Here is a 24,032-nt window from a genome sequence, read left to right on the forward strand (position 1 = left end):
CCTGACTTGATGGTGTGGCTACAGAGAAATGTTTATTTACAAAAAAGAGAACAGAGCAAAACTGAACAAAAGTAGCTCGCAAACACAGTTCTGAGTGGGAACTAACATTCATTCTCAGCGGCAGTGAAACAACAGGAAATGTTCATTTCCACTTTGGCTGTTGGCTGCTTGTGGTAACATGGATGCCGAGAGTGTGTGTGTGTGTGTGTGTGTGTGTGTGTGTGTGTGTGTGTGTGTGTGTGTGTGTGAGTGTGTGTGCAGCTGCCATGTATTAGAGCAGAGTTAATTCATCTCCACTGAATCATGCGTCCATCGCCAGCTCAGGCAGTCCTGAGCAATACTTTACTCTTGCTTATTAGAACTTGACTTCACAGATGGTGCAAAGTGACAACTTCAGCAAGATGGCAGAGGGTTTGCCACACTGAGAAGCTGCTCCATGCCGTAGGAGCGTTATTAACACATCCACCAAGCACTAACCACGGACCACAGACACTCACTCTTAAAGCGGGCATATTAACCTACTTTGAAATATCATCTGCATTTAAAATAAGAACCACAGGAACAATGTAACATCGAGCATGTGCTGAATGCTTAATGTGTACTGGAGGTGGTCTCCATGGTTTACTTGTCTGCTGCTTAATTCTCACAATAACCTTCTGAGCAAGTCCTATCTTTATCCCAATTTTCCCGACAGCTACTTGCTCAGTCATTATGAAGTAAATGATGAAAGCAAGCTTCTGATCCACTCTGCTACAAATAAGCTGCCACCAAGCCCAGTCCACCTTCCCTTCACTGTGCTCTTGGAAGTATAATTCCATATTTATTTGCTTCTTAGATGAAGGTCTGGTTCAAAATGAGCTACAAATTTGGGAGCCAGGATCCTTTTGTGTGTCATGCTGTTCACTATCTGCCCGGCAGAGAACAAGTGCTTGGTGAGATGAGTTATCCCTGAATATCCAAATGAGTGAGCAAATGTTTTTCTGTGTTCAGCGTCAGAAGACTCCACCCCAAATCTGAATTAGATGGCTCCCTAATTTGCTTTAAAAAGACAAAGTATGATTGATAAAAGACATTTAGCTTTTTAAACAAGTCTGCTAGGAGAAGCACACAAATGAATTTAAGAGTTTGGGAGACTGAAAGTGATTTGAGAAGGTGTGATCAATGCAGCTTCTAATGAAAAACAAGCAAAGGAGGCACATCGGGTAGTCGATGTTGCCCTGGGGAGTACAGAGGGGCTGATGGGAAACGGGGTGCTACTCAAACCAGCACTGCCAGGCCCTCCGCAATAGTTCACCAAGGTGCCTGAGTGCCACATAACCAACAGAGTCTTTTAGGGGAAGATGGGAGTAGACAGGAGAGGTGTGATGCTCTCTCTGTGTATTTTTGTGGTTGCTTAACTGACAAGTGTTATTAATACTTAGGTCTTACTTTACTTCCAAAGACTTAAACATATGAAAAATACTAGCATATTTCACTGTATCAGTCAATAATTAGAGTGTGGGCATGCTGCTATGTCATTTTGTAAGATTAGGGACAGATGTTCTGAGGGTAGAGAGGAAAGGGAAGGCATCTTAAATTATCCTTTTTGCTTAAAACAACTCCCTCGCACCTGATTTCAGAATGTCTTTTGGTGTTAACAAATGGTTCCCTATGAAGTTAAAAATGCATTTTTCAAAATGAATTTGGAGACAAAGCAAAACTGGAAGCAGGGTGGTGTTAGACTGCCTTCAGGTTTCTAACCAAGGAAATGTTTGCCAAGGCAATTTCATTTGACCTCCAAACGAAAGCAGCAGGGAAGAGATTTCCTGAGGCCACAGGTACCTGCTAACCATGCACGGATGCATCTCTGTTTCTCACATATCTCAATGTTGGCAGGTTCTACTTTCACTGGAAAGTTCAGATGCACTATTTAGATCACAACTCTTGTTATTCTTTTCCCATCCTTTCTGTCAACAAGCAGCACTCACCATCAGGAGATAAAGAAGGCCCCCACTGGTACAGGGAATGGCTCTGGCAGTCACAGATGCTGTGCCTTACTGTCACAAAATACCTGATGGAGGGTAGCTTTAGAAAGAAAAGAGGCTTATTTTGCTCTCTGTTCTGGAGATTCAAAGTCCAAGATGATCTGATCTCTGCTGAGGACATAATAGTGGATGGCATCACACTAGTGGAAGTGAATGGGGAAGGTAGAGATCACAGTGCCAAAAAGAAAGCCAGAGAGAGAAGGAAGCCAGAGAGACCCAGGGGTTAGGCTCTCTTTTATAACAACACAGTCTCTTCTTGATCTCTTCTTCCCTTCTGAGGGTGCTCCCTCCACTGGGCCCCTCCTCTCAGAGATGCTCCCACATCACCACATCAAGGCATAAATCTTTGGGGGATACATTCAGACCATATCCAAGTCATAGCAGATGTGTTCCTCAGACTTTAAAAAATGTTATACACAGTAGGACTGTTTGACAACCAGCATCAAATCTAAAATAATTTTATATAAGAGAATATATTTGTATTATATAATATATATAAAAGAATGAAAGAGACAAGTGCATCCTGGACTTGCTAACATTTATTCAATATTCTTTGAAATTAGCAAGAATCAGAAGAAGCACATATCAATCAGATACAGCCACAAAAATGTCTTAGATATAAATAAAGATGCGCTGAGAAAACTACTGAAGGAACCAATACTCTCTTACATTTACTACCTCTTAGCAACAAATGACTCGAACGTAAATCTAATTCACTCACAATATAAAAACCTTGACTTTTAAAAGAAAAATATAGATTGAAATCCATCATAATAGGCCTCAGTAGGCCCTTTCCTTATGTATGTTTTCAAAGCCAAGTTCAACAACTGTTACAGAAATGACAAAAACAAACTCGAAAAATGTGTCTGCAGAGTTCAACAAAACAGTGCAGAAATAAGTTACTTACCCATGCACAGAATAAGGCAAAGGCTAATTTCATTTGGGTTAGGAATAATAAATTTAACTAGTTTCTTTTCACAAAACAAACATTTCAGACTTCTTTTTAAGGAACAGGAATACTGTATTATGCATATTACACTACGATTTTCCTAACTCTACTCAGAAAGCCAGCACCCACATGTCAGAAAGAAACTTCTTGATTAGATTTATTCTGTAACAACCACAGAAATTAATCTGGGGGTCGTTGGTAGGGTCTACCGGGAACACAATACACACTAGTAGAAGCATACTGTATAGACAGCTGAAAGTACATTAAAACGTCTATGGATTTCACAAATTCTGTTTTTAAAATATCTTTTTCAAACTAAAAGCTGCAGAAAATTAGTTCTTCAATATTCTACTGAAAACTCTTTGAGCAGCTAACGTTTTTAAATTTCTTAAGCTTTTTAATTTTCTTAAAAATATTTAAATGATCGTTGTATCCCATCTTTTTGAAAAATAATCCCCCCCCAGAAAAAGATTACAAATCTTTTGTTTTAATCAGAGTGACCAAAGGCTTGTCATCAGGACTATAGTCCTCATAGGCGATGGGAGTCACATCATACATTGCAGGCCGGGACTTCTTTCCAAACCTGAAATCACAGAGAGGACTCTGGTTAGATAAATACTGGATCCCAAGTCTGGTAAAGGCAAGCAGGGAGAATAATTTATATTCAAGAATCAAATGGAAGTATAAAAATATTCTAAAAATATATTCTCCAGCAAGTACAGAAAATGAAGACATCCTGATATTAACATTGAATAAGAATAAATGTTAGTCTTTGGCTCAGCAGGCAAAAAGAATGCATTCATAAAACATAGAGGCCAAATTAATGGTGAAGTTTCTAGGTTAAATCTTGGCACAGCAGTCAGGCAAAACAGCTCCAAAACAGGTTTTAGGAAAATGTGTATTGATTTGTCTTTTTCATTTATGGGTGTCCTTTCACCCATAAATATTTGGCGAGGCAGGTTTATTATACCTCCACTTCAGTGCCTAGAATACAGAAAGGTGGGCAGGTGTTCCTGGACAGCCTCTCCCCTGGGATTTTCGGGGAATAAGCTTTGAAGACTCTGAGGTCATATCAGTTCCAACACAAGAGGGGCAAAGGGAAGAAATGGCCTAAAAGAATGAGGAGTTTGTCCACAAACTCTCTCAGCACTCATTGTCAATTCTACCTACCTGTTTGCTCCCAGTCCCAAACCCACACAAGCAACTGATTTTTCTCTGAGCACAAAGCCACTGTCCTCACAGATTTGTATATATCAAAATTCCCTCAATAGTAGGACTAACAGACACCCAGGAGCAGGAAGAGTCAAAATCCAAGACTTTCTGCCAAACCAGTCTTAAGACAGCAATTATTAAAATAAAGTCAACTGAACTTCTGGGTGGCCTCTTCCTGTTGAAGACCCCATCTTCCCTAAAGTCTTTAGAGTGAAACGATTTCAGCAGTCTTCCACATGAACCCACCAGCACCCCTACTTTTTATAGTTTTTAAACTATTTCAAGTTCAATAGACCTCAATTTTGAAGGAATTTAAAAAATTTTTAATTTTGAAAAAGTTGCTAGGATGGAGCCCCAAGGAATATAAGGACTTATTTACCATAGATTCTGTCCTTTTTCTCCTCTTTGCCTATTTCTTCTTTTTATATCTTTTGAAAGTCTATTCTCCCATATACAAAGACCAGAAGTGGGATCAAGAGGAAGATAAGAAAACAGTGCATTATTCATCTGATCTCTTCTTTTTAAACCTTCATCAGTCTTGCATCCTGAGTTGCTCAAGATTGACTGGCCTTGGGGAGCACAAAGGCACAAACCATGCCAGCTGGACAGCAGGCAAAAGGTAGGGCTAGAGTTAAAGCCTCTACTCCTACAAAACACCCAGCTGTCACTGCAATGTTAAAAGGGACTTCCAGGAAATCATTTCTCAACTGGGAACCATCACTGAAGAACCAGGACTAGGCATAGACATGGGTTGGACTCCAGCCTGCTGTCTGTTTGTCTAAACTGAACAAGGTCTGTGTGATTTGTATAGGAAGAATGGCAAGAAGGCAAGAGTCCACTGTGACCTATGCTTCCCCCAAGTCTGAAAATGTCAGAAGCTACTTTAAGGTGCAAATATTTTGATAATAAAAAGCTTGATAGACTGGTAATAATACCCCAGTGAAAAACTCTATACCCTCACCATGGGATAGTTTCCTATGGGAACTTGGATGTGAGAACCAGTAAGTCACGTTAATTAATTGATCACTTACTCAGTGGGTTGGCTGAGAGGAAAAGGCAAGCAACTTAATAGTGGGAAAACCAAGTTCTTATATGATTTCATAGTTTGAAAAAGAATCGGTTTTCTTAAGATCTAAAAAATTAGATATCTGTTTTATGCCACCCAGTAGCAAGCAATAGTTCAAAGGACTGCAACTTTAGTGTTGCCTTGGAGCTGAATATCACCAAGGCAGGCATGAGGCTGGGTAGCACAAATCCTCTGGGCATGACAAGGTGAGGTCTGAGACCCTTCAAGAGCAAGCCCTTTGCTCACCCATGCTTGTGCAAAGCAGGCAGGAAAATAAGGAACATCGCCTGTGTCTTGACTCATTTACTTGGCTGTGTGGCTTGTGCCAGGGAACTCCAATCGCAGAGTAGGAAGCACCCTAAAGAACCCTACTTCCTTAGATGAGGTGCAGCAGCCACCATTGAAGCTGAAACAGCCTGCTTCACCATAGACTTTTCTTTCTTTTGGCAATACCTAATTTTGAACTCAGGGCTATGCCACTTGAGCCACGCCTCTAGCCCTTTGGGCTTTGTTTATTTTGGAGATAGGGTCATAAAAATCTTGACCACGATTTTTATGCCACCCACTGTAGCTGGGATGACAGGCCTGTGCCAACACACCAAGTTTTTTTCTGTTGTGATGGAGGTCTCAGGAACTTTTTTTGCTTAGGCTAGCCTGGAACCACAATCCTCCTGATCTCAGCCTCCCAGTAGTTTGCGATGACAGATGCATACCACTGTACCCAGCTATTGTTTGAGATGGAGTCTTGCAAACTTTTGCCTCCGCTGACCTTGAACCACTATCCTGCTAATCTCTGTCTCCAAAGTAGTTAGGATTATAGACACGAGCCACCAGTGTCCTGCTGTGATGTTGAAGCTTTTTTTTTATTTTGAGCAGTACTAGGGTTTGAACTCAGGGCCTCATGCTTATTAGACAGACGCTCCACCACTTGTCCCACACCCCCAGCCCAGAACACTGTAATTTTTTAAACATTCAGTAAACTAAGACAAGACTTTGCTAGAATCTCCTATACCTCTCACAGTGGCAGGCTACAGTGGGTGAAAATGCTAACTGCCTTTTGTATCTCCTTTGTTTCTCAGAGCTGAATGGATGCTAAGAAATCAAAGTAACACCACAGAACTTCATCTTAAACTCTCGGGCACTAAACCAATGTAAGAGGTTGCCCATTTTACTATGAGACATCTTATATGGCTGCTCTTTTGTAAAATAACATACTGCCTTTTCCTTATCAGGAAGGTACATTTTAATTGTAAACATATACAACTGAAAGGCTAGAGAAAATTATAACGTACACCAGCGCAACAGTCCAACCTGTTGCCTGTTTTTAAAATAGAGTTTTATTGGCACACAGCCAAGCCCATTCATACTGCTCTGGCTGCCTTTGTACTGCCAAAGTAGAGTGGAGCAGTTACAGCCTCAAGAACCATGCTGGTGGCCTGAAAGGTCTGAGCCCAGGGGCAGGCCTGGATGAAGACTTCTTAGTCTTTAGTGTTTCCGTTCCTCCACGCATGCTTTCGATTCACTTGGCAAATATGTACTAAATATCTCTAAAAGTGTCATATATAACATTTATTGCATATCTTTTAAAAAACTGAGAAAACACTGCACACTGTAACTGAATTCTCCACTCAGCATTTCTGCATGATGTTTTACTCAGAAAGGCTTCTCATAAAGTTAAGACACTAAAGAAGTCAACAAAAAGTCAATAGGAAAAATCTTTCTCCTGTGCTGGGTGGGGTTGGCGGTTGCAGTGCTCAGTGGCACTAAGTCACATGATCCCACCCCAAGTAGCTCATGTCCCATCATGTGAGTACACACCATGACACTCAGGAAATGTCTGCTGAGCATCTACCATGGAGACAGATGTAGATGAAGTGACACATGCCCTCTTCCCCTGGAGAAGCAGCTCAAAGACCCTGACCTGGTGGCTCTTCCCCTTGCTCCTCCCTCAGTCTCTGCCAGACACTGTTCTGAGTGCTCAGCTCCTTCAGCCTCTCAGTCCATTATCTCATTTTATTGATCGTTTCACCTCATTGTCACAGCAACCTCATGAGGCGAGCACATGGCATCTCTTCCATTTTACAGATGAGGAAATAGAAGCTTAGAGATAACTTTCCCAAGGTCACATCCCACCTGGTAAGGCAGGAGATTCAAGGAAAGTAACCAAACCAGGTCATGGTGAACAGGTAGCCTCCTCCAAGACCTTCTCACAGGGAACAGGTGATCTAGCTCCACCCAGAACCTTTTGAAATCGATTTTCATCTGGACCCAAACTGGGGCATGCTCACAAGGGCCTCTAATTATAACCTAGTGAATATGGACTGCATCTCACTAAATTCACACAACCAACCTGTCAATCACCAGATGCCACTCCTAAGTACCACCCAACTCTCCTCACTTGCTCACCCTCCATCGTGAATAAACACCTGTCTGAACCAAGGCACTGGTGCTCTTGAGCCACAGGTGCTGCCCCCACTCTTCCCACTTTATGGAGTGTATTTTTCTACTTTCATTCACTCTCTCACTCTCAAAAAAACTCTGCTACCATTCTGCAATCTGTGTATCTCCATCCAGTTCTTTGTTCAGGATGCCAAGGACCTAAGATCTTGATCAGGGTCTTCTGAGACCACATGCTGATAACACTAGGAGGTGGAATTATCTGCCTTCCCAACCTGGGGTTCCACCATTTTGCTGCAGTCTTCACAACTGTGGGGAGTTCATGGACTGTGGCTCTCACTTTTGCAATTGCTGGTGAAAGCCTGTGTGCTGCAGTGTTTAAGGGCATTGCCTTTGATCAGCAAAACTGTGATCATCCTAGCTTTCTCCCTCACAAACTCTGGGACCCTAGGTAAACTGTATTCTTTTGCTAAGCCCAAACTCTTTTCACATGTAATAGGTATCCATATCATTAGTTTCATTTGAATTCTGAGTTATTTGGAGAGGCTTTAGCATGGAATCTGATCTACGGGACATGCTCCATAAATGCCAGCCATGCTAGAGGCACTAACAGAATTCAATAGTGCCAGTATCTCAAACATCACATTTGGTAACAATCTTGTGTGCCTATGTCTCTAAAGGAAAAAAAAAAGATAACGAAGTCAGTCATAAGGCAGATCAAACAGTGCATGTTCCTCTGGCTCTGAGTCCCCTGACAATGCTAGCTGAACAAAAAGAATGTCTGGTGGATCTGCTCTTGAGAAAGAACCAAATCATGTTTTGAACTATTTGAGGGAGAGTGGGCACCTTCACCACTCTTCTTCTGATTTCTGTGATCAGGCACGTCTAGCTGCTGGAGCAGTGAGCAATCAGCCACCGAGCTATGGCCTCAGTCAGAAGGTTGGAAGTCATGGTTTTGCTCCTGCTGTTCAGTGTCAAGCACAGCAGATGGGGGACAGATGGCACTTGGGAGAGAGAGAGAGAACACTCCTCAATCCAGTACCAGCACCCGATTAACTGCTGACATCAGAACCACCAGGTGCTCCTCAGTCTCTGATGGATGTCTCAGGTGACCCATTTGGCATACATCTCAGTCTGTCATTCCAATCCAGTATTACCTCCAGGCTAGCAGCGGGAGACAGCCCATGAAGTAGACGTTAGCTACAGGCCACTGCTAGACGCTAGGGAGAGGGGAACATCAAAAGGACTGAGTTTTGCCAAGACCTTTCTAGAGTTTCCAGGCATGGGGAGCAAAGCAGGCCAAGTATCCTGAGACCTGCCACGGCCCCTGTACCACCAGGCTGTGGAGATCAGTTTGTAGCTGCAAAAACGTTTAGCAGTTTCGCTGAATTCCAGATACAAGGGAAGGCATTGTGTGAATGTCAGTATTTTCTCTGCAGTCACTGGTGCACATGGGGGCTTAATGATTAGGAATTAGGCAGTAAATATTTTTAACAAAAATGAGCACCAAATAAGAACCAAATTTGTAAATGGTTTCAGGTTTATTCATTCCTCTGTCTTCCAGTGTCTTCCCAGTGGGCTCTATGGGCCCCAGGCTCCAAAGCATCCATCTTAAACTATTCTGGGGCTGAACTAAAACTCTCCTCTGCTTGTACCCTGAGGCTCTTAGCCACTCATGCTTCTGGGGTAGACAGAATCTGATTCCTAGGGTCTCCCAATACATCAAATACACAGTCATGGATTCTGCTCCCTCCTGGTGAACTAGCCCTTGGGAGAAGAGAGGAGACAGAAGACTCTGGAAGACCCAGGGAACGTGAGAGTTCTCTACCCCAGTGGTTTAGGACACTGCAAATCCTCACCTAGGCTGGGGTCACATACTAAGCTGGTGCCTTGGGATGAATCAATCTCTCAAGCCAGGCAAGACGTCCTATGCCAACCTTGACGGAGATCATTCATTCATTTCAGACCTCGGATTCCAGCAAAGTTTACTGTGTGCCAGGACAAGAAAGACTCAAATAAACAGTCAATTTGGGGTACAGGGGTTGATCCAGGGATTCCTAGAAACTGTGTTGCCAGAGCTGACTCTGAGAGGACATAGCCAGACGACTAGCTGTGCAGGTAGGGCCTGATTTGGCTGAACACTGAGATCTCTCTTCTTCTTCACAGTTACCTAACAAGCCAGGGTTGGGTCAGATGCTCCATGTTACCTAAGTTCTCTTCCACTCTCTCCTCTCCCTGGAGCCAGATTTTGTCTTTTGCTTCTATTGGAGTGATAAGATCGCTGTAAGAACTGAGACTTAGACCTGGGGGCTTTCTTTTGGAGAAGTCAAACTCTGAACTTTTAGCTTCTTGGTCCATTTATATAGAATCTGGGTCTATTTGTGTTTTTGCCAATATGAATACATGACTTTCCAACAAAGATCATACAGTCGACAGTTTCCCAAGCCCCAATCTTGAGACGCCAAGCTCAACCCGCTGTTCTCAACAGCACAATGACTTTCTGAACTGTGTGCTTTAGATTGTTTCATCGATTAACAGAAAAGATGGCATACTTCAACAGACAAAATTTCTATCAATCTGGGAATAAATATTCTTTACAAAAGTCAGTAAAGTATTAACCGATTTTAGTATCATGTAACAGATTGGGAGACATGAATATGGTATTAACTATTCATACTATCTTAAAAGATAGTATGTATCTCTCTGCACCTCTATAAGGAGACTGAGCTATCCCTTTCTACAGTTGAGGGAGCAGTGGAAGATTAATCAATCTGTCAGAAATATGCAGTCAGGGAATGAAGTAAGAAAGACTACCACATCTCGGGCACCTCAACATGTGCTTTTCCTCTGGCACCACACCAATTCCTTTCTTTCCTCCAGAAAAAGACATTGCACTTTATAATACAAACTCTAAGCATTGAATGATAGCTACTTAGCATTACTTTTGCAGCCCTTAACCAAAGGGAATCATTTATATCCATGTTGGCTATTTTAAGAGCAACAAAGTTAAGAGCTTCCAAAAAAATATCATCAAAAAATGTTCCCACCACAGTGATTCTGAGTCAGGTATTTACAGTCTCTGATTAAAGGGATGGATGTATTCAATGTAAACAAAACAGGAAGCTAGCAGCCCCAAATTTATAAGGGTTGGCTCAGAAAGTGGTCAAATGCTCTGGCCTGTTTCATTCTTTAAAGTCCTCCCTTTGAAAAGAGAACGACAGAGCATCAGTAATAGCGTAACACATAGCATCTGTGAAGGTAGAGGATCTAAGAATATGTACTGAAAGCTGTTGAAAATGGGGGGGTAAGAGGTAAAGGGGTAAGAGAGTGTAATGGAAGGGGCTGAATGGAGCAAAGTAAAGTGGACTCCCATCGGGGACACATTGAGAAACCCCTTTGAACATTGACTTTAATATTGATAATGAAAGACAGAACTGTGAAATGGGTACAGTGTGGGGGGGTACTTGTGGGAGGGGGAAGGGTGAAGGAAGGAGATTAAGGTGAGAGTGTGGTTGATGGACTTTATGTACCTGAATAAAATAGAAGGAAGAAGCCTCTTGCAATTGCTTTAAGTGGGGTGGGGAGGGGGCCAAAGGGGAGAGATGGTGGGAGCAATCTAACCAATGTGCAGTATAAGCCTATTTGGAATTGTCACAATGAATTTCCCCTGTACAACGAATACATCCTAAAAAAAATTTTTTTAATGATCATAATAAAGTCCTCCCTTTGTGGGTGTAAAGTCCTACTGATTACATAAGCACAGGGTCAGGTGTGTCTGCAGCCTCTCCCGGCCCCACCTGGCGCCCACCTGGCCCCACCTGACCCCACCTGGCATGCCGGATGGAGGCGATGGCGTTGCTCAAGTCGCTGTCGATGCTGCGGCAGTTGTAGAACTCCTCGTAGGCGGGCCGCGCCGAGCCCTGGTACTCAATGCGGCTGATGCGACAGACGCCTACTATGAGGATGATAAGCATCAGCACGAAGGCCACGCAGAGGGCGCCGATGATGATGTAGAGCGAGTGCCGGGGCATGTTGGTGAGGCTCTCCGCCATGTGTCCTGACTTCCACTGCAGGTCTGAGGGAGGACAAGAGCCAACAGCCAGGGGTGAGTGTGGCTTTCACCATGCTTGGTCTTTCCCACCCTTGTCTCTTTTAAGGGCTGTTCAAACTGTGAAGAATCCACACCAAGGGCTAAATAAAATCTTCCATACGTAAAGGACCACTTACAAAGCATTAAGAAAAAGCAAGAATATGTCACAGAAAAATATGGACAGAGGATGTAAAGGGGAATTGATCAAAGAAATGCAAATAGAAAATTGTTTAACTTCATAATTATTTTTAAAATGCAATTCCTCAGCCAGCCATGGTGGCACACTCCTGTTATCCCAGCTAGTGCAAGGCATAGGTAGGAGGATCTGGCCAAGCAAAAGTGCAAGGCTTTATCTAGAAAAAGAATACTATAAAAGGAAGGTATCTCAAGTGACAGAGTGATTGCTAGGGAGCCCTGTGTTCTAAATTCCAGTTCTGCCAAAAAAAAAAAAAAAGCAATTCCACTACCAACTCCAATATTATTTAAAAATTATGACCACAGTTCACAAGTGTACAGAAATGGAGACTGTAAATAAATCCACAACCCTTCTGTGGACTCAGTGCTATAACTTTAGCCCAGATATTCCCATTTTAGAATTCTTGCTGGGGACATAACCCCATAAATGCACAAGTCCTATGTATAAGAATATTCATCTTACTATCACAAGGTTTAAGTGTTAAATGATCAATGACCACACATTCAAAAAAGACTCCAAATATAAGCACAGATACTCGTGTCCTCACCCCTCAGTTAATAAACATTAGTATTTTATTGATTTTGCATTGAATTTTTTTCAGATATTTTTAAAGAAATAAAATGTTACAGACATCACTAAAGTTCCCCCACCCTTGTATTCTTTCCCCACCCAGCACCAAAACAATTTATAACAGTAAAAAAAACAAGGAAATAATCTAATTATCAACTCTCAGTGAGATGGAAAGGTAGTCATTAAATAGACAAAGGAGGAGGAAGAGGTGGCTATCAAACAGGACCTACCTGTACAGAACAATAATTTGGCAGTGTTAAGTTTAAAATGCCTACCTAAACATTGAAAGCTTGAGGTAGAATGAAAATAATGCCAGGCATACATAATTTCTTTACTACAGACTAAGCTCTTCAGAAATATCTGGTTTAATCATAACCACCAGAAGATATAAGATTCTCTCTGCCATCTTTGCAGAGAAGAGGCCTGGGATCTGACATCTTTGGGGCTGAGTGCATCCAAGGCAAGTGTGGAGCTCAAGTCTGGATCTCTGCACTGTGACATGCTAACAGTGGCCTCTGGAAAGTAGGATTACAAGTGATTTTAGTTTCTTCTTTATACTTCTCAATTGTCTCCAGCCTTTTTCAAAACAACAGTGTTATTTTTACAATAAAAAATGGGTAGTAAATTATTGGCAGAAACATTCCAGGTCATCTCAGAGCCTAACAGCGGGATCATACCAACCTTGCTTTCAAACCCAACTCTTAAACTTAATCAACCCCCCTGAGCCTCTTCCAAATGAAGATTTGTAAGATGAAAAGAACCATGTATGCCCCTTTGGTCTGCTGTGAGCTTAAGTTAGAAAACACATGTGGTGGGTGGTCCCCAAAGAGGAGCCACTGAGATGCTGCGGGAGAAAGGACAAAGAAGAATGTTCTGTCCCTTATGGGAAGTGCTCTGAGCTGAGGAGTGTCCATCTACATGTACTTCTAGCCTGTATTAGCTAGGACAGGCTGTAATCTCTGTGGTTGGCACTGGTCAACAGTCATCATGCCCTGTTTACAGATCAGCACACAAATGGAAGTGCCTGGCTAAGGGGAACAGGGCTTGAAAGGAAGTTGTGCAAATTAAAAAGAGCCAAGTAGGACCAAAGAGAAGTTTTGGTTTTCTTTGATTTATTCACACTATCACTATGGATGCCACCCTACCAGATGATCATTTTCATGGTGTCTGGATATGGAATTCAGAGAGGGCTGGAAACAGAAAACAACACCATCAGGACTCTTCTCACTTCTGTTTGAAGTGAGAGTATGTGTGGTGTCGGGATATCTCCACCTTTACCCTAGCTACATCTTCAGTAGTTACGGAACCTGAGAATCAGCAATGTGTGACCTTGAAAAGTTACAAACCAGGTAGTCGCTCTGACAAGAGACCAGGTCTGCAGACCCATTTCTTAGAAGCCCAACAGAGGAAGGACCCCTGCGCCTGTCCTGGATGCTTCCTGAGAGCCCAAGAAGAAAGGACAAATGAAGTGACTTCCAAATTTGCCCCCAGATTCTCTGATTCCTGAAAATTTTATGAAGCCTGGTTTTACCACTCAAGTCTGCCTGCCCTACCCCTTAAGGGAACTCTGGTTGCTTAGTAAGACTAACTGACCGTTTGTATGCTCACTGCTCCATCTGAGCCAACTCACCTGCAGGCAGACAAAGCAACATAAATCACTGCAAGTGAATAGTCTCCATGGAGGGCGGCTGTTTTGTGAAGCCAGAACCAAGGCTCAATCCCCAAATCAGCAGCCCTTTCATTTGGCAATATCTGCTGCATGCTGAGAGAAACAACTCATTTTTCTGGCTGAAAAAGTAAGCATGATTCACTTGATTTCCAAGCATTATAACATTCTCTGAAACATTCGGCTGTAGGCTGGAATCCGAAACTCAGCGGAGTATAACATCCAGTTAGTATCCACATGAGGGCAGCCAGCACTGTTTCTACTCCAACTCGGCAGAGTGCTCAGATCTGATCGCTAGGGAGGACCACACAAGTATCAATGGGTTCTTAGGTCGATGCATCACTTTATGTAAATAATGTACACGTCATATCCATGGTGTATGCGAACCACCACACACCACTGTGAAAAACCAACTGGACTGCTGCACTGTGTGCTTAGCACAGTGCGATGGCCCCTGTTTGGAGAGCAGCCTACATCGTTTGCGTTTCTCTCCATCTGCTCCCAAATATCTGTGCACAAAGCTGTCTGGACTTTAGAGAAACATTTATCAAAATGTCTTCTAAAATCTCTGCTTTCCTTCCCCCACCCCGACCCCCGCCCTCGTCTGTAAAGCTAAATTCTGCTTTACAGTCATCTAAAACTTTTCTGGTAGAAGTGAAGGTGACTGCTTGGCAAGCCAGTTGGTTTAGTAGCCAGGCTGCATCTGGATAAATCCAACAGTTGGTCTGAGAGGCAGCACATTCATCAGCACCAGATAGCTGAAAATGCCATCTTCCAGACCAGGTGCCATCCTCCTAAGTCATCACTTTGCTGAGTCCTGGGATTTCCATTGCATGAATCATTTACTGTGTTGGAGGCAACCCAACACTGGGAAGAATCTTGAACCAGAATGTGCTGGATGGGATGATCTCATGGGCCCCAGCAGATAAGTGACCAGGAACACATGCACATGAGTTGTTTGGGGAAAAAGTCACCAATGTCCCACTTGTGAGTCTCAGGGACTGTTTGCATTTTTGGTTAAATTTGTTTGAGGTTTTATATTTTCTGAAGTGCTTTGCACTTAGCATTTTAGTTGGCCCTCCACGATCACCTGGGGCTAGGGAGAGGGGCTTGACTTGCAGAAGCTGCTCAAGGTAATGCAGGCTGTCAGAGGCAAGCTAAGGATAAAAATAAGTCATCTAGGACCAGACGTCCATTGGCTTGCATAATTTATTCCAGAATACATTGCCCATATCTACTTTCAGTTTCCCTTGGTAACGTGGCAGGACTCAATCCTTTGCTCACCTATGTTACTTCCAAAGAGAATGAAAGTAAGAGGAGTACTGCTGGGAACAATTGCAAGGAGGACTTCAAATCACATTATGTTTTCCATGGCTAAATACTAGCTGTTCAGTCAGAACTGAAAATGAGACAGGAAAATCAACAACCTGTGTTAAGGTTCAGAAAAAGACTCACACCTGTCATCCTAGCTACTTAAGAGGCTGAGATCAGGAGGATCACATTTTGAGGTCAGCCCAGGCAAAAAGTTAGTGAGACCCCATACCAACCAATAGCCAGATGGTTCATGGTTCAGGCCGACCTGAGCAAAGAAGTGGGGTCCTGTCTCAAAATTAACCAGATCAGTGGGCTTGGCATGACCATGGAAGGAGAATCTGAGTGTTCAGACGCGCACTTTGAAAAGATCCTGGTTGCGTGTGAACAAAGAGTCATTTGGGGCTACTGTAGTATGGGCAGAATCTGTAGTGGCTTGGCCTGGGGGATGGGAAAGGGGTCAGAAAGAGGTAAAGGGTTATGAGCACAATGCTAAAGGTGAATTAACCAGACTAAAAGCAGCTTGTGTGGGCCAATGAGGGGGAGAGAAAGGCAGGGCCATGTTCTTGTTTTTCTATCTTGTGTGGATGCATGAGTGCTGTGGCAGAGCAGGGACCATGGCAGGGTGACCAGCCATGAGTGGGAGGTCCTTTGTAAGAGCTGAATTGGTGATGCATTTAAGACACCTAAGTGATAATGCCAGATAGCCATATTTGGATGTAATGTTTTTGGTGCTGACTCATTTATTCCTCTGAGAATGCTATAAGGTAGGCACTGTTCCATCTCCATTTTACATAGGAAGCAACTGAGACTCGAAGAGAGAAGTAGCTTTCCCAGGTTATAGTCAGTAGATGAACCTCGGTTTCAACCAGATGTTCTGGTTCCAAAGCTTCACACTTCAATCAAAAGCAATGTGTTCCAAACTGCATGTTGTGGGATTCAATTTCTGGATCAAATCTGCATTAAAAAATTTAGTGCCTTTGTCAAAATTCAGTAAACTGTATGAATTTGGTTAATTTCTGGGTTTTCTATTCGGTGCCAAGAAAGGAAGTGTCTTCAATAAATTGTAGACAACTGGGAAATCTTCCTCTTGCCATATGTAAAAAACTCAAAATGGATCAAAAATCTGAATTTTAAACCTAAAACTATGAAGTTCCTATAAGAAAGCATAGGGGAAACTCTTCAAGGAATGATGTTTCAAATAGGTCCCCAAAGGCACAGAGAGCAAAAGGAAAAATAAACAAAGGGAATGAAGTCAAACTAAGGAATGGCTACACAGCAAAGGAAATAAAAGAATTAATATATGACTGACAGAATGGGAGGGAGCATTGGCCAACTATTTCACCCAACAAGGAATTAATATTCAGAATATATAAGTATTCAAAAGCTGAGCACAAAACACACACCACACATATACTCACACACACCACACACATACCACACACCTACACACACATACACACATACGTACCACAGACACACACCACATATGCACCATACAAACACACACCACACACATACACACATACCCCAAATACACCACATACAACAAACACAAACCACATAGACACACACATACACACAAACACACACATAAATAATCCAGTACAAATGGGCTACAGAGCAAAATAGACACTTCTCAAAAGAAGACATGCAAATGGCCAACAAGTGTAAAAGTGTTCAGTCTCACCAACCATCAGAGAAATACAAATCAAAACCACAGTAAGAAACCATCTCATCCCAATTAGAGTGCTATCCTCAGAAAGAAAATCCACAAATTTTCTGTTATGGTTATGAAGAAATGAGAACTCTTATATGCTGTTGGTTGGAATGTAAGTTAGTACAACCATTAAGGAAATAGGTGAAGATTCCTCAAAAATAAACCCAACTACCATATGAGTCAGCAATTCCACTACTGGGTACATAGCCAAAGGAGATGAAATCAAGCCACCAAAGAGAGGTTTGTGTTCCCATGTTCACAGCAGCACTGTTCACATATGGACTGAGTCTAGATGCTAATACATGGATGAATGGATAAAGAAAATGTGGGATTGATGCCCTTCTAAAAGAGGTCCAGAGAGCTCCCTGGTTCTTCCACCACATGAAGATGCACAGAGACACCATCTGTAAGGAACAGACCTTCACTAGACACAAGATCTGCTGGCACCTTCCTCTTGGACTTCCTAGCCTCCATAGCTACGAACAATAAACTTCTGTTGTTAATATAAGTTACTCAATATATTCTCTGCACAGACTAAGATGGATACATTTATAAGAATGTTCACTCTGGTATTGGTAGAATGGAGAGAGGGGTCTGGTGAAATAAGTTATTTTCATTCTCTAAAGAATGAAATGTGGGAAATCTGAATAAGCCAACATGAATAAACCTCCAAGATATATTATTAAACATAATAGCAAGTTGCTGGGTAGTATGCATACAACAGTCCCATTCATATGGGAGAAAAAAGAGACTGCTGTATGATCTAACAGATCTGGAAGGATACATCACAAATGGCTAACAGTTCTTACCTTTGGGGAGCAAGGTAGGCAACTAGATGGAAAAGGAAGTTAATTAATTTTATTTTTTAATCCTAGTTTATATAAAAATTATAACCAGAATACCAAAGAACCCAGTCTATTTGCATAAGGACTGCCCATATCAACCACCTATGGCTTTCTTCAACTGCTATTAAATTCCATCTATTTGGGAGTAAGAGGCCAGGAGTTCCATCCATACTTCTCCTCTGGCTTAGGAAGAGCTGCATTTGTGTGTAGAAATGCCTGTGCAAAGCCTTACAGCTTTTCCCATACACATTCTGACTTGCCCTTAGATTACAAGCTCCCGAAGGCCAGGGATGCTTCATTAATCTTTATATCATAGGCACTAGTTTTAATGCCTGATAATAAAGAGGCTCTTGATTATTGACTGAATGTTCAAGTCCAAGATAGCCTACTCACCTATTTCTCAGCTGCTGAGTATAATTAATTCAATAGTGTAACCATATGCTCGATTGCTCAATGTACAGAACTGGCCAAGTGCCAATTGGTGAGGTTGACTATAACTATAAAAATAATACAGCTACAACACAGACAATATAAAAGAGATCACTGCATAAATGGAATAGGAATTTTGAGGCTTAGACTTTGATTCTAACAAGGCACGCTCTCCCTTTATTAAAATCCAAAGAAAATTGTGATCTGTTTCAAGCTATTGCAAACAACTGGCAGAGAATCAAAAGATCTCCACGATTCTCTGTTAATTTCCACAACATGTATAAGACACTGTAGCTATTTGAATTATCCTATTGGGATGGTCCAGGATCAATTTGCCTTGTGATTTTGATAAATCTGTGTAGTCTGTTAGGTTTCTGCTTCTGTGATAATTCGGCGCCAGATAAAAACTCCAAAGGAGCAAATTCCTAGGAAACACTCATTATGGGGGCAAACACTGGGCACAGGTACTGTGAAACAGCTAAAATGGTATCACTTTGCATGTAAACCGTACTGAGGTTTCAGGTTCCCTAGTGATGACTGATTAGAAAGTCACTTATTTCCACATGGGGAGCCCCTTGTGTGGGGACTCAGTGTACCCCAATATGTACAACAGTAAACATTCTGTGGTATTCTGTGAGAGAAACAGTAATAGGAAGTGTCTGCCTTATTATTTGTTCTTCCTGGCATATTATAGTATTAATTTAAAAGTGAATCCTATAATAGTAGAGGTGAAAACACAAACACTAATTTTTAATCCCTCATTTTATGGATAAAAAAGAAACTAAACTAATCCCCAGTCCATGAATATGTTACCTTATATGGCAAAAGGGAGTCTGCAAATTGGCTAAATTGAGGACCTTGATACGTGGGGAGTTATCCTGGATTATCTGGGTGGGCCCAAAGTCATCACAAGTGAGAAAGGTAAGGTTCTAAGAGGTCAGTTTGTCCACCCAGATCACCTAGCTAGAATATGAGGGAGCTGGGATTTGAAGCCAACCTTGTAAATTATTCCATCTTTGTACATATTTTGCCTATATTGTCACCACCAAAAGGAAGTAAAATTTATATTTTTTTCTATACTTGGAATTTTCTTCAAAAAACATTGAGGACATCCTGTGTGACTTTGAGTTTTCTTAGCTGTACTCTCCCATATATTACCTCCACAAATACTAGTCTTAAAGTTACAAATAGATAATACTCTGACCCAACGCACAAAATTTGTGAGAACTGCCAAAATTTAGAATGAAAGCTGGAAGGAGATTTATGGACCATTGTCCTGTAAAGAGAAGCATCCGGAATGGGGAGGAAGCACCTCCCCACTACCCCCGCCCAACTAGTAGAGTTGGATTTCTTCTGCTGTGAAAGATGAAACTGCCCTACTTTATTTAACTAATTTAAGTAAGAAGAAAATACCTTTCAACACTGAGTTTTTAGCAGTTTCCAACACAGTCAAAAACACAATTCCATGTCAGGTCTCATTTTGACCTCCATCCTGGGAGATGCATGATTTTAGTATAGCGAACCTTGATCCTGACATTTTAAAACTTCTGTTAGTGCACCTGAAGCCCAACACTTAGCTTGAAACAGCCCAAAGTATTTTCCAGCTTTTGTTTTAAACTCATCCTGGCTGGACTTCTCTCCAGACAATTAAGGACACTGAACATATTTGAAGATACTTGAAGACATAAATGCAAAGTGAATTTACATTCCTTGTTGCTTTTTTAAATTTTCAACACAGAGACTGCATTTTTAATATGATTCTAATGCTTCTCTGTTAAGCAAATTTTTGGCTAAGAAGCAGTGAACTCTGGACGACATTGGTTGAGTCTCATCCCTGTGCAAAGAGAGGATGCAAACCCAGGAAGGAGTGGAGGTGGCACAATGCAGCAGGAGACAGAAGTACTAAACTGGGACTGGAGACAGGGCTAACTCAGGTGGTCCCTTTGGCCTTCACTGCCTCATGGTCAATGACACAGAGGCTTCCTGATCACAGCTGGCACCCTCTTCTTGCTGGAAGAAAGTGAATACTAAATAATAAGAGTTGAAATACTTACGGATTTCACAGTTTGCTCCCACCCAACCATGAGGGCAGTGGCAGGTGTAGCCATTGGGCTGGTCCAAGCAGGTTCCAGCGTGATGGCAAGGGTTACTGTCACATTCATTGATGTCAATGTCACACTCTTCCCCTAGGGAAAGAAGGATGAGTAACAGTGAGTGAAATGGCTGTAGCCACAGATCCCAGCACTTCTCTGGCCAAAACAAAATCCAAGGCTGGTGGATCATGACCTCCAGCAATGGAACCCAGCCTATTATTTGTATAATAACAAATTTCAGAACTCTCAGACATCTCAGACAAGGCATCTTTCATCTAAGTAAAACTAGACTATGAAAAGCATTGGTAAGAAGAATTTCTCTTTTAATCCTTTAACTAGTTCACTGAAGCTGGTTCCCATGTCTGAAGAAACCTTCCGAGGTTGATCTGAAAAGTAAACTTAGGTTCCGGATTTTACTAAAGTCTATTTTTTATTTCAGCAGCTGAATCTTATTATTTATTTTTCTGAAACCCCAGAAAGCTGAAAACTCCTAATCTATGATTATTTTATAGTCAAGTATTTAAGTTTGGCAGAATGAACATTGACTTTGCTGGACATAGCTGTGCATCTAGCCTGAGTCTATTATGAACATTTGCTGCACTTTACAAATCCTTCGAGATGCCTGGGGTACAAAGAAAGGGGGTGGGGGGCTTGAGAAGCCCAGGTTGAGCATCAGGCCCACCTAAGGAGAGATATTTGTGAAGTATGGGGTCAGCCTAATCTGACTTCATCCACCCTGGGAAATAGTGACCAGTTTGTCCTTCCCTCATACTGAAAAATGTGATCTTAAGCTTCTGATCCTTCTAACACCCAACACTCCAGTCATCCTTACCTGCCTGGTATGGATGACCTGGTGTAAAGTTACAAACCAGAACCCAGGACAATGTCACTGTGAGCCAAACAAACATGAAAATAGCTTGTTATCAAAAGTCACATGAACAAAGCCATCTTCAAGTGATTTCACAGCCATCACAGTGACTCAGTACAAAATGAATATGTTTCTTGATTCTAAGGGCATCTCATCAAAATTGAAGAGAATACTTCAAATTGAGGTATATCTCTTAAAATTTTGAAAATGAGAAAGAGAAATTTTCAAAATATGCCCTCATTTGCTTAGGATAAATGTAGAAAGGGATGAAAAATTAAAACTACTACCATTCTGATAGTCATGGATGAGGTGTAAAATCCAGTATTTTGTTCCCATTTTCAAAGACAATATTTCAGTACACTCGGAATTATTACCAGGCTTAGCATTAAATTACCTTTCTATCTGCTACTGATTTACCTCATGTTTATAAAACTACTGTAGGTCATTCACAGATCATTTTAGAGGCGGAATCTCACATTAAAATATTTCATATCTGTTCCATCCCACATTTGTTATGTACCTGGCATCTGACTATTTCATTTTAAAGCAAAATCTATCAAATGAAACATTTACTACCTCCGGGTCATATTTGGTTGATTATAATTCAGTTGCGTCTAAGTGAATTTGTTTCTTGCAATAAATATAGTCATTTGCATCAATAGAAAGAACATGAAATTGATTGCTTCTTACAAGCCTATGTCCAAGGCTGTCTTTGTATTAATGGGGTAATCGCTCTGAGTGGAAAAGAGCATAGCCGATGCTGTTACAAATGGCACTACACGGTAGGCCAGCTGAAGAGAAAAATGAGCAGAAATGTGCAAAGAAAAGTTGGAGAACAAAAATCAAAGACGGTCAGATACACATATCAGTACTGCTCCCTAACCACTTACGAAGACAACCTTTATTGAGGCATTTGCTAAACTAGTTTTCTTTATCTAGTGACCTGAACACTGCAAATTCTGAAGTGAGAAGCCCTGTGGCCTCCACAGCAACATTAACAGAAGAGACCAGACTCTGCATTACCTCTGCAGGCAACAAAATTCAAAAGCCCTACTCTAGTCCAGGAAGTTCAACGTCAAGGTCACGCTCTTCTAGTTTCCTGAACTCTGTGCAGTGCAGTCTCAGAGCTGTCTGTCCCATCCAGCCAGCCAGGTCACAGCTAGTCACAGCACCCATGAGGAGGTGAATGCAAAGTCAAGATTCAGAGTAGCCCAATGTGTATATTAGATCTTGGATCACCAAAGGGCTCTAGAAAAGTCAAGAGAAGTCTCGGATTCCCCAATCTGTCTGTACTTGGGATTGTTCATTGGACTGGAGGAACTTAGATTGGAATAACTTGGTTAGAATGAAGATGGTAGGGAAAAATAGAAGAAACTCTGTAGACATCTGTCAAATATCTAAGAACCATGATCCTAAGAATTGGGACCCAAAGAGAGTGTCACACTATGCCATTCTGGTTTTCACCATCTCAGTGTCCTTAGAGTTATACTGGAGATTAAATGACATCTCATGGCATGATCTCCTATGCCAGTGAGTGCTGGCAGGTCCCAGAGCGATGCACCATTCCAGACCACTCCACGTGGACTGGAGTGGCCTATTTTACAGACAGACACTCCTACATTTCTAGTTGAATCAGTCATCCCCCAACTGGCTCTCATTTTGAGGTCACCACTGTGTCCCATGTTATTGGTAGGAATACGGGAGAACTCTGATGATGGAGTCTTTCAAGGAAATTTACAACCAGAAGACTCCCAAGGATGAACCATGGTGATCATGGTTTTTGTCATCCATCTTCTGCAAAGTGTTTGGAGATTTATTGTGAATAACAGAAGACTAATTTGGCTTCATTTGTTTTCCTCATATTAAGAACATTATGACTTCATTTGCATGTCAACACTCTGACATTCAGTTCCAATCAAAATGCATTTTACATGGTTTTATTATTAATTATTTCATTTTAGAAGAGTTCTTAGTACTATATATTATGTCTCTTTATTAATAGTTAATTTAATAAACTTTTCGTCTTTTGTTGCTCTTAGCCAGTTGTCTTTTTAGTTGCCTTTCTTACTCTTTTTGCTTTTCATCTGAGTCAGAGAAAAATCAATTGGTCTTAAATCACTGTTATGCTTGAATACCATCTGTGAAGAGAATACAAAATGAATTTTTTTTTAACTTGAATAAGGCTGGCAGTGAGGGTATGAGCTTTAAATCTTTTACAATTTCTTTTCAATCTTCTGTTTTCTAAGAGCCAATATGCAAGTCTACCAGCATACTGAATAATTCTGTGTGCTTTCCTTGGATAAATTAGGAAATGCAAAATGACAGGAAAAAAATCACTACAGTTAGTAAATCCTTGGATTAATAGATTGTCCACACTGAAGAATGTGGTTGACAATGCTGATAATAATAATGTCTAGTGGTAAAAATATGCTTCCTACAGAGCTAAGCACTGTGCAGGTGCTTTAGCTAATATCTCCTCATACTTCTCAAGGATTTTATTCCAGACGAAGCAGGTCTAAAAAAGTATTTGGAACTTTTTCTATTGTGATGGGGCAATTGGAACCTGTCTCTTGTCTTCCCATTATAAACAACTAGA

At 41.5% G+C, this 24,032-nt stretch overlaps 1 protein-coding gene across 1 annotated transcript in view; it reads right to left on the minus strand.

Moving 5' to 3' along the window:
* Window positions 1-2,545: 2,545 nt before the first annotated feature.
* The window catches only part of Dner (delta/notch like EGF repeat containing), a 317,628-nt gene continuing 296,141 nt past the window's right edge, over window positions 2,546-24,032 (minus strand). The window contains exons 11-13 of the mRNA XM_074071918.1: window positions 20,530-20,661; window positions 11,477-11,723; window positions 2,546-3,556 (exon numbers count right to left, since the gene is read on the minus strand). Coding sequence (XP_073928019.1) covers window positions 3,445-3,556; window positions 11,477-11,723; window positions 20,530-20,661 — 491 coding nt within the window. The 3' untranslated portion in view covers window positions 2,546-3,444. The remainder of the gene's footprint in view (window positions 3,557-11,476; window positions 11,724-20,529; window positions 20,662-24,032) is intronic.

This window comes from Castor canadensis, chromosome 4 (genome assembly GCF_047511655.1).
Source record: "Castor canadensis chromosome 4, mCasCan1.hap1v2, whole genome shotgun sequence".
Classification (NCBI taxonomy): domain Eukaryota; kingdom Metazoa; phylum Chordata; class Mammalia; order Rodentia; family Castoridae; genus Castor; species Castor canadensis.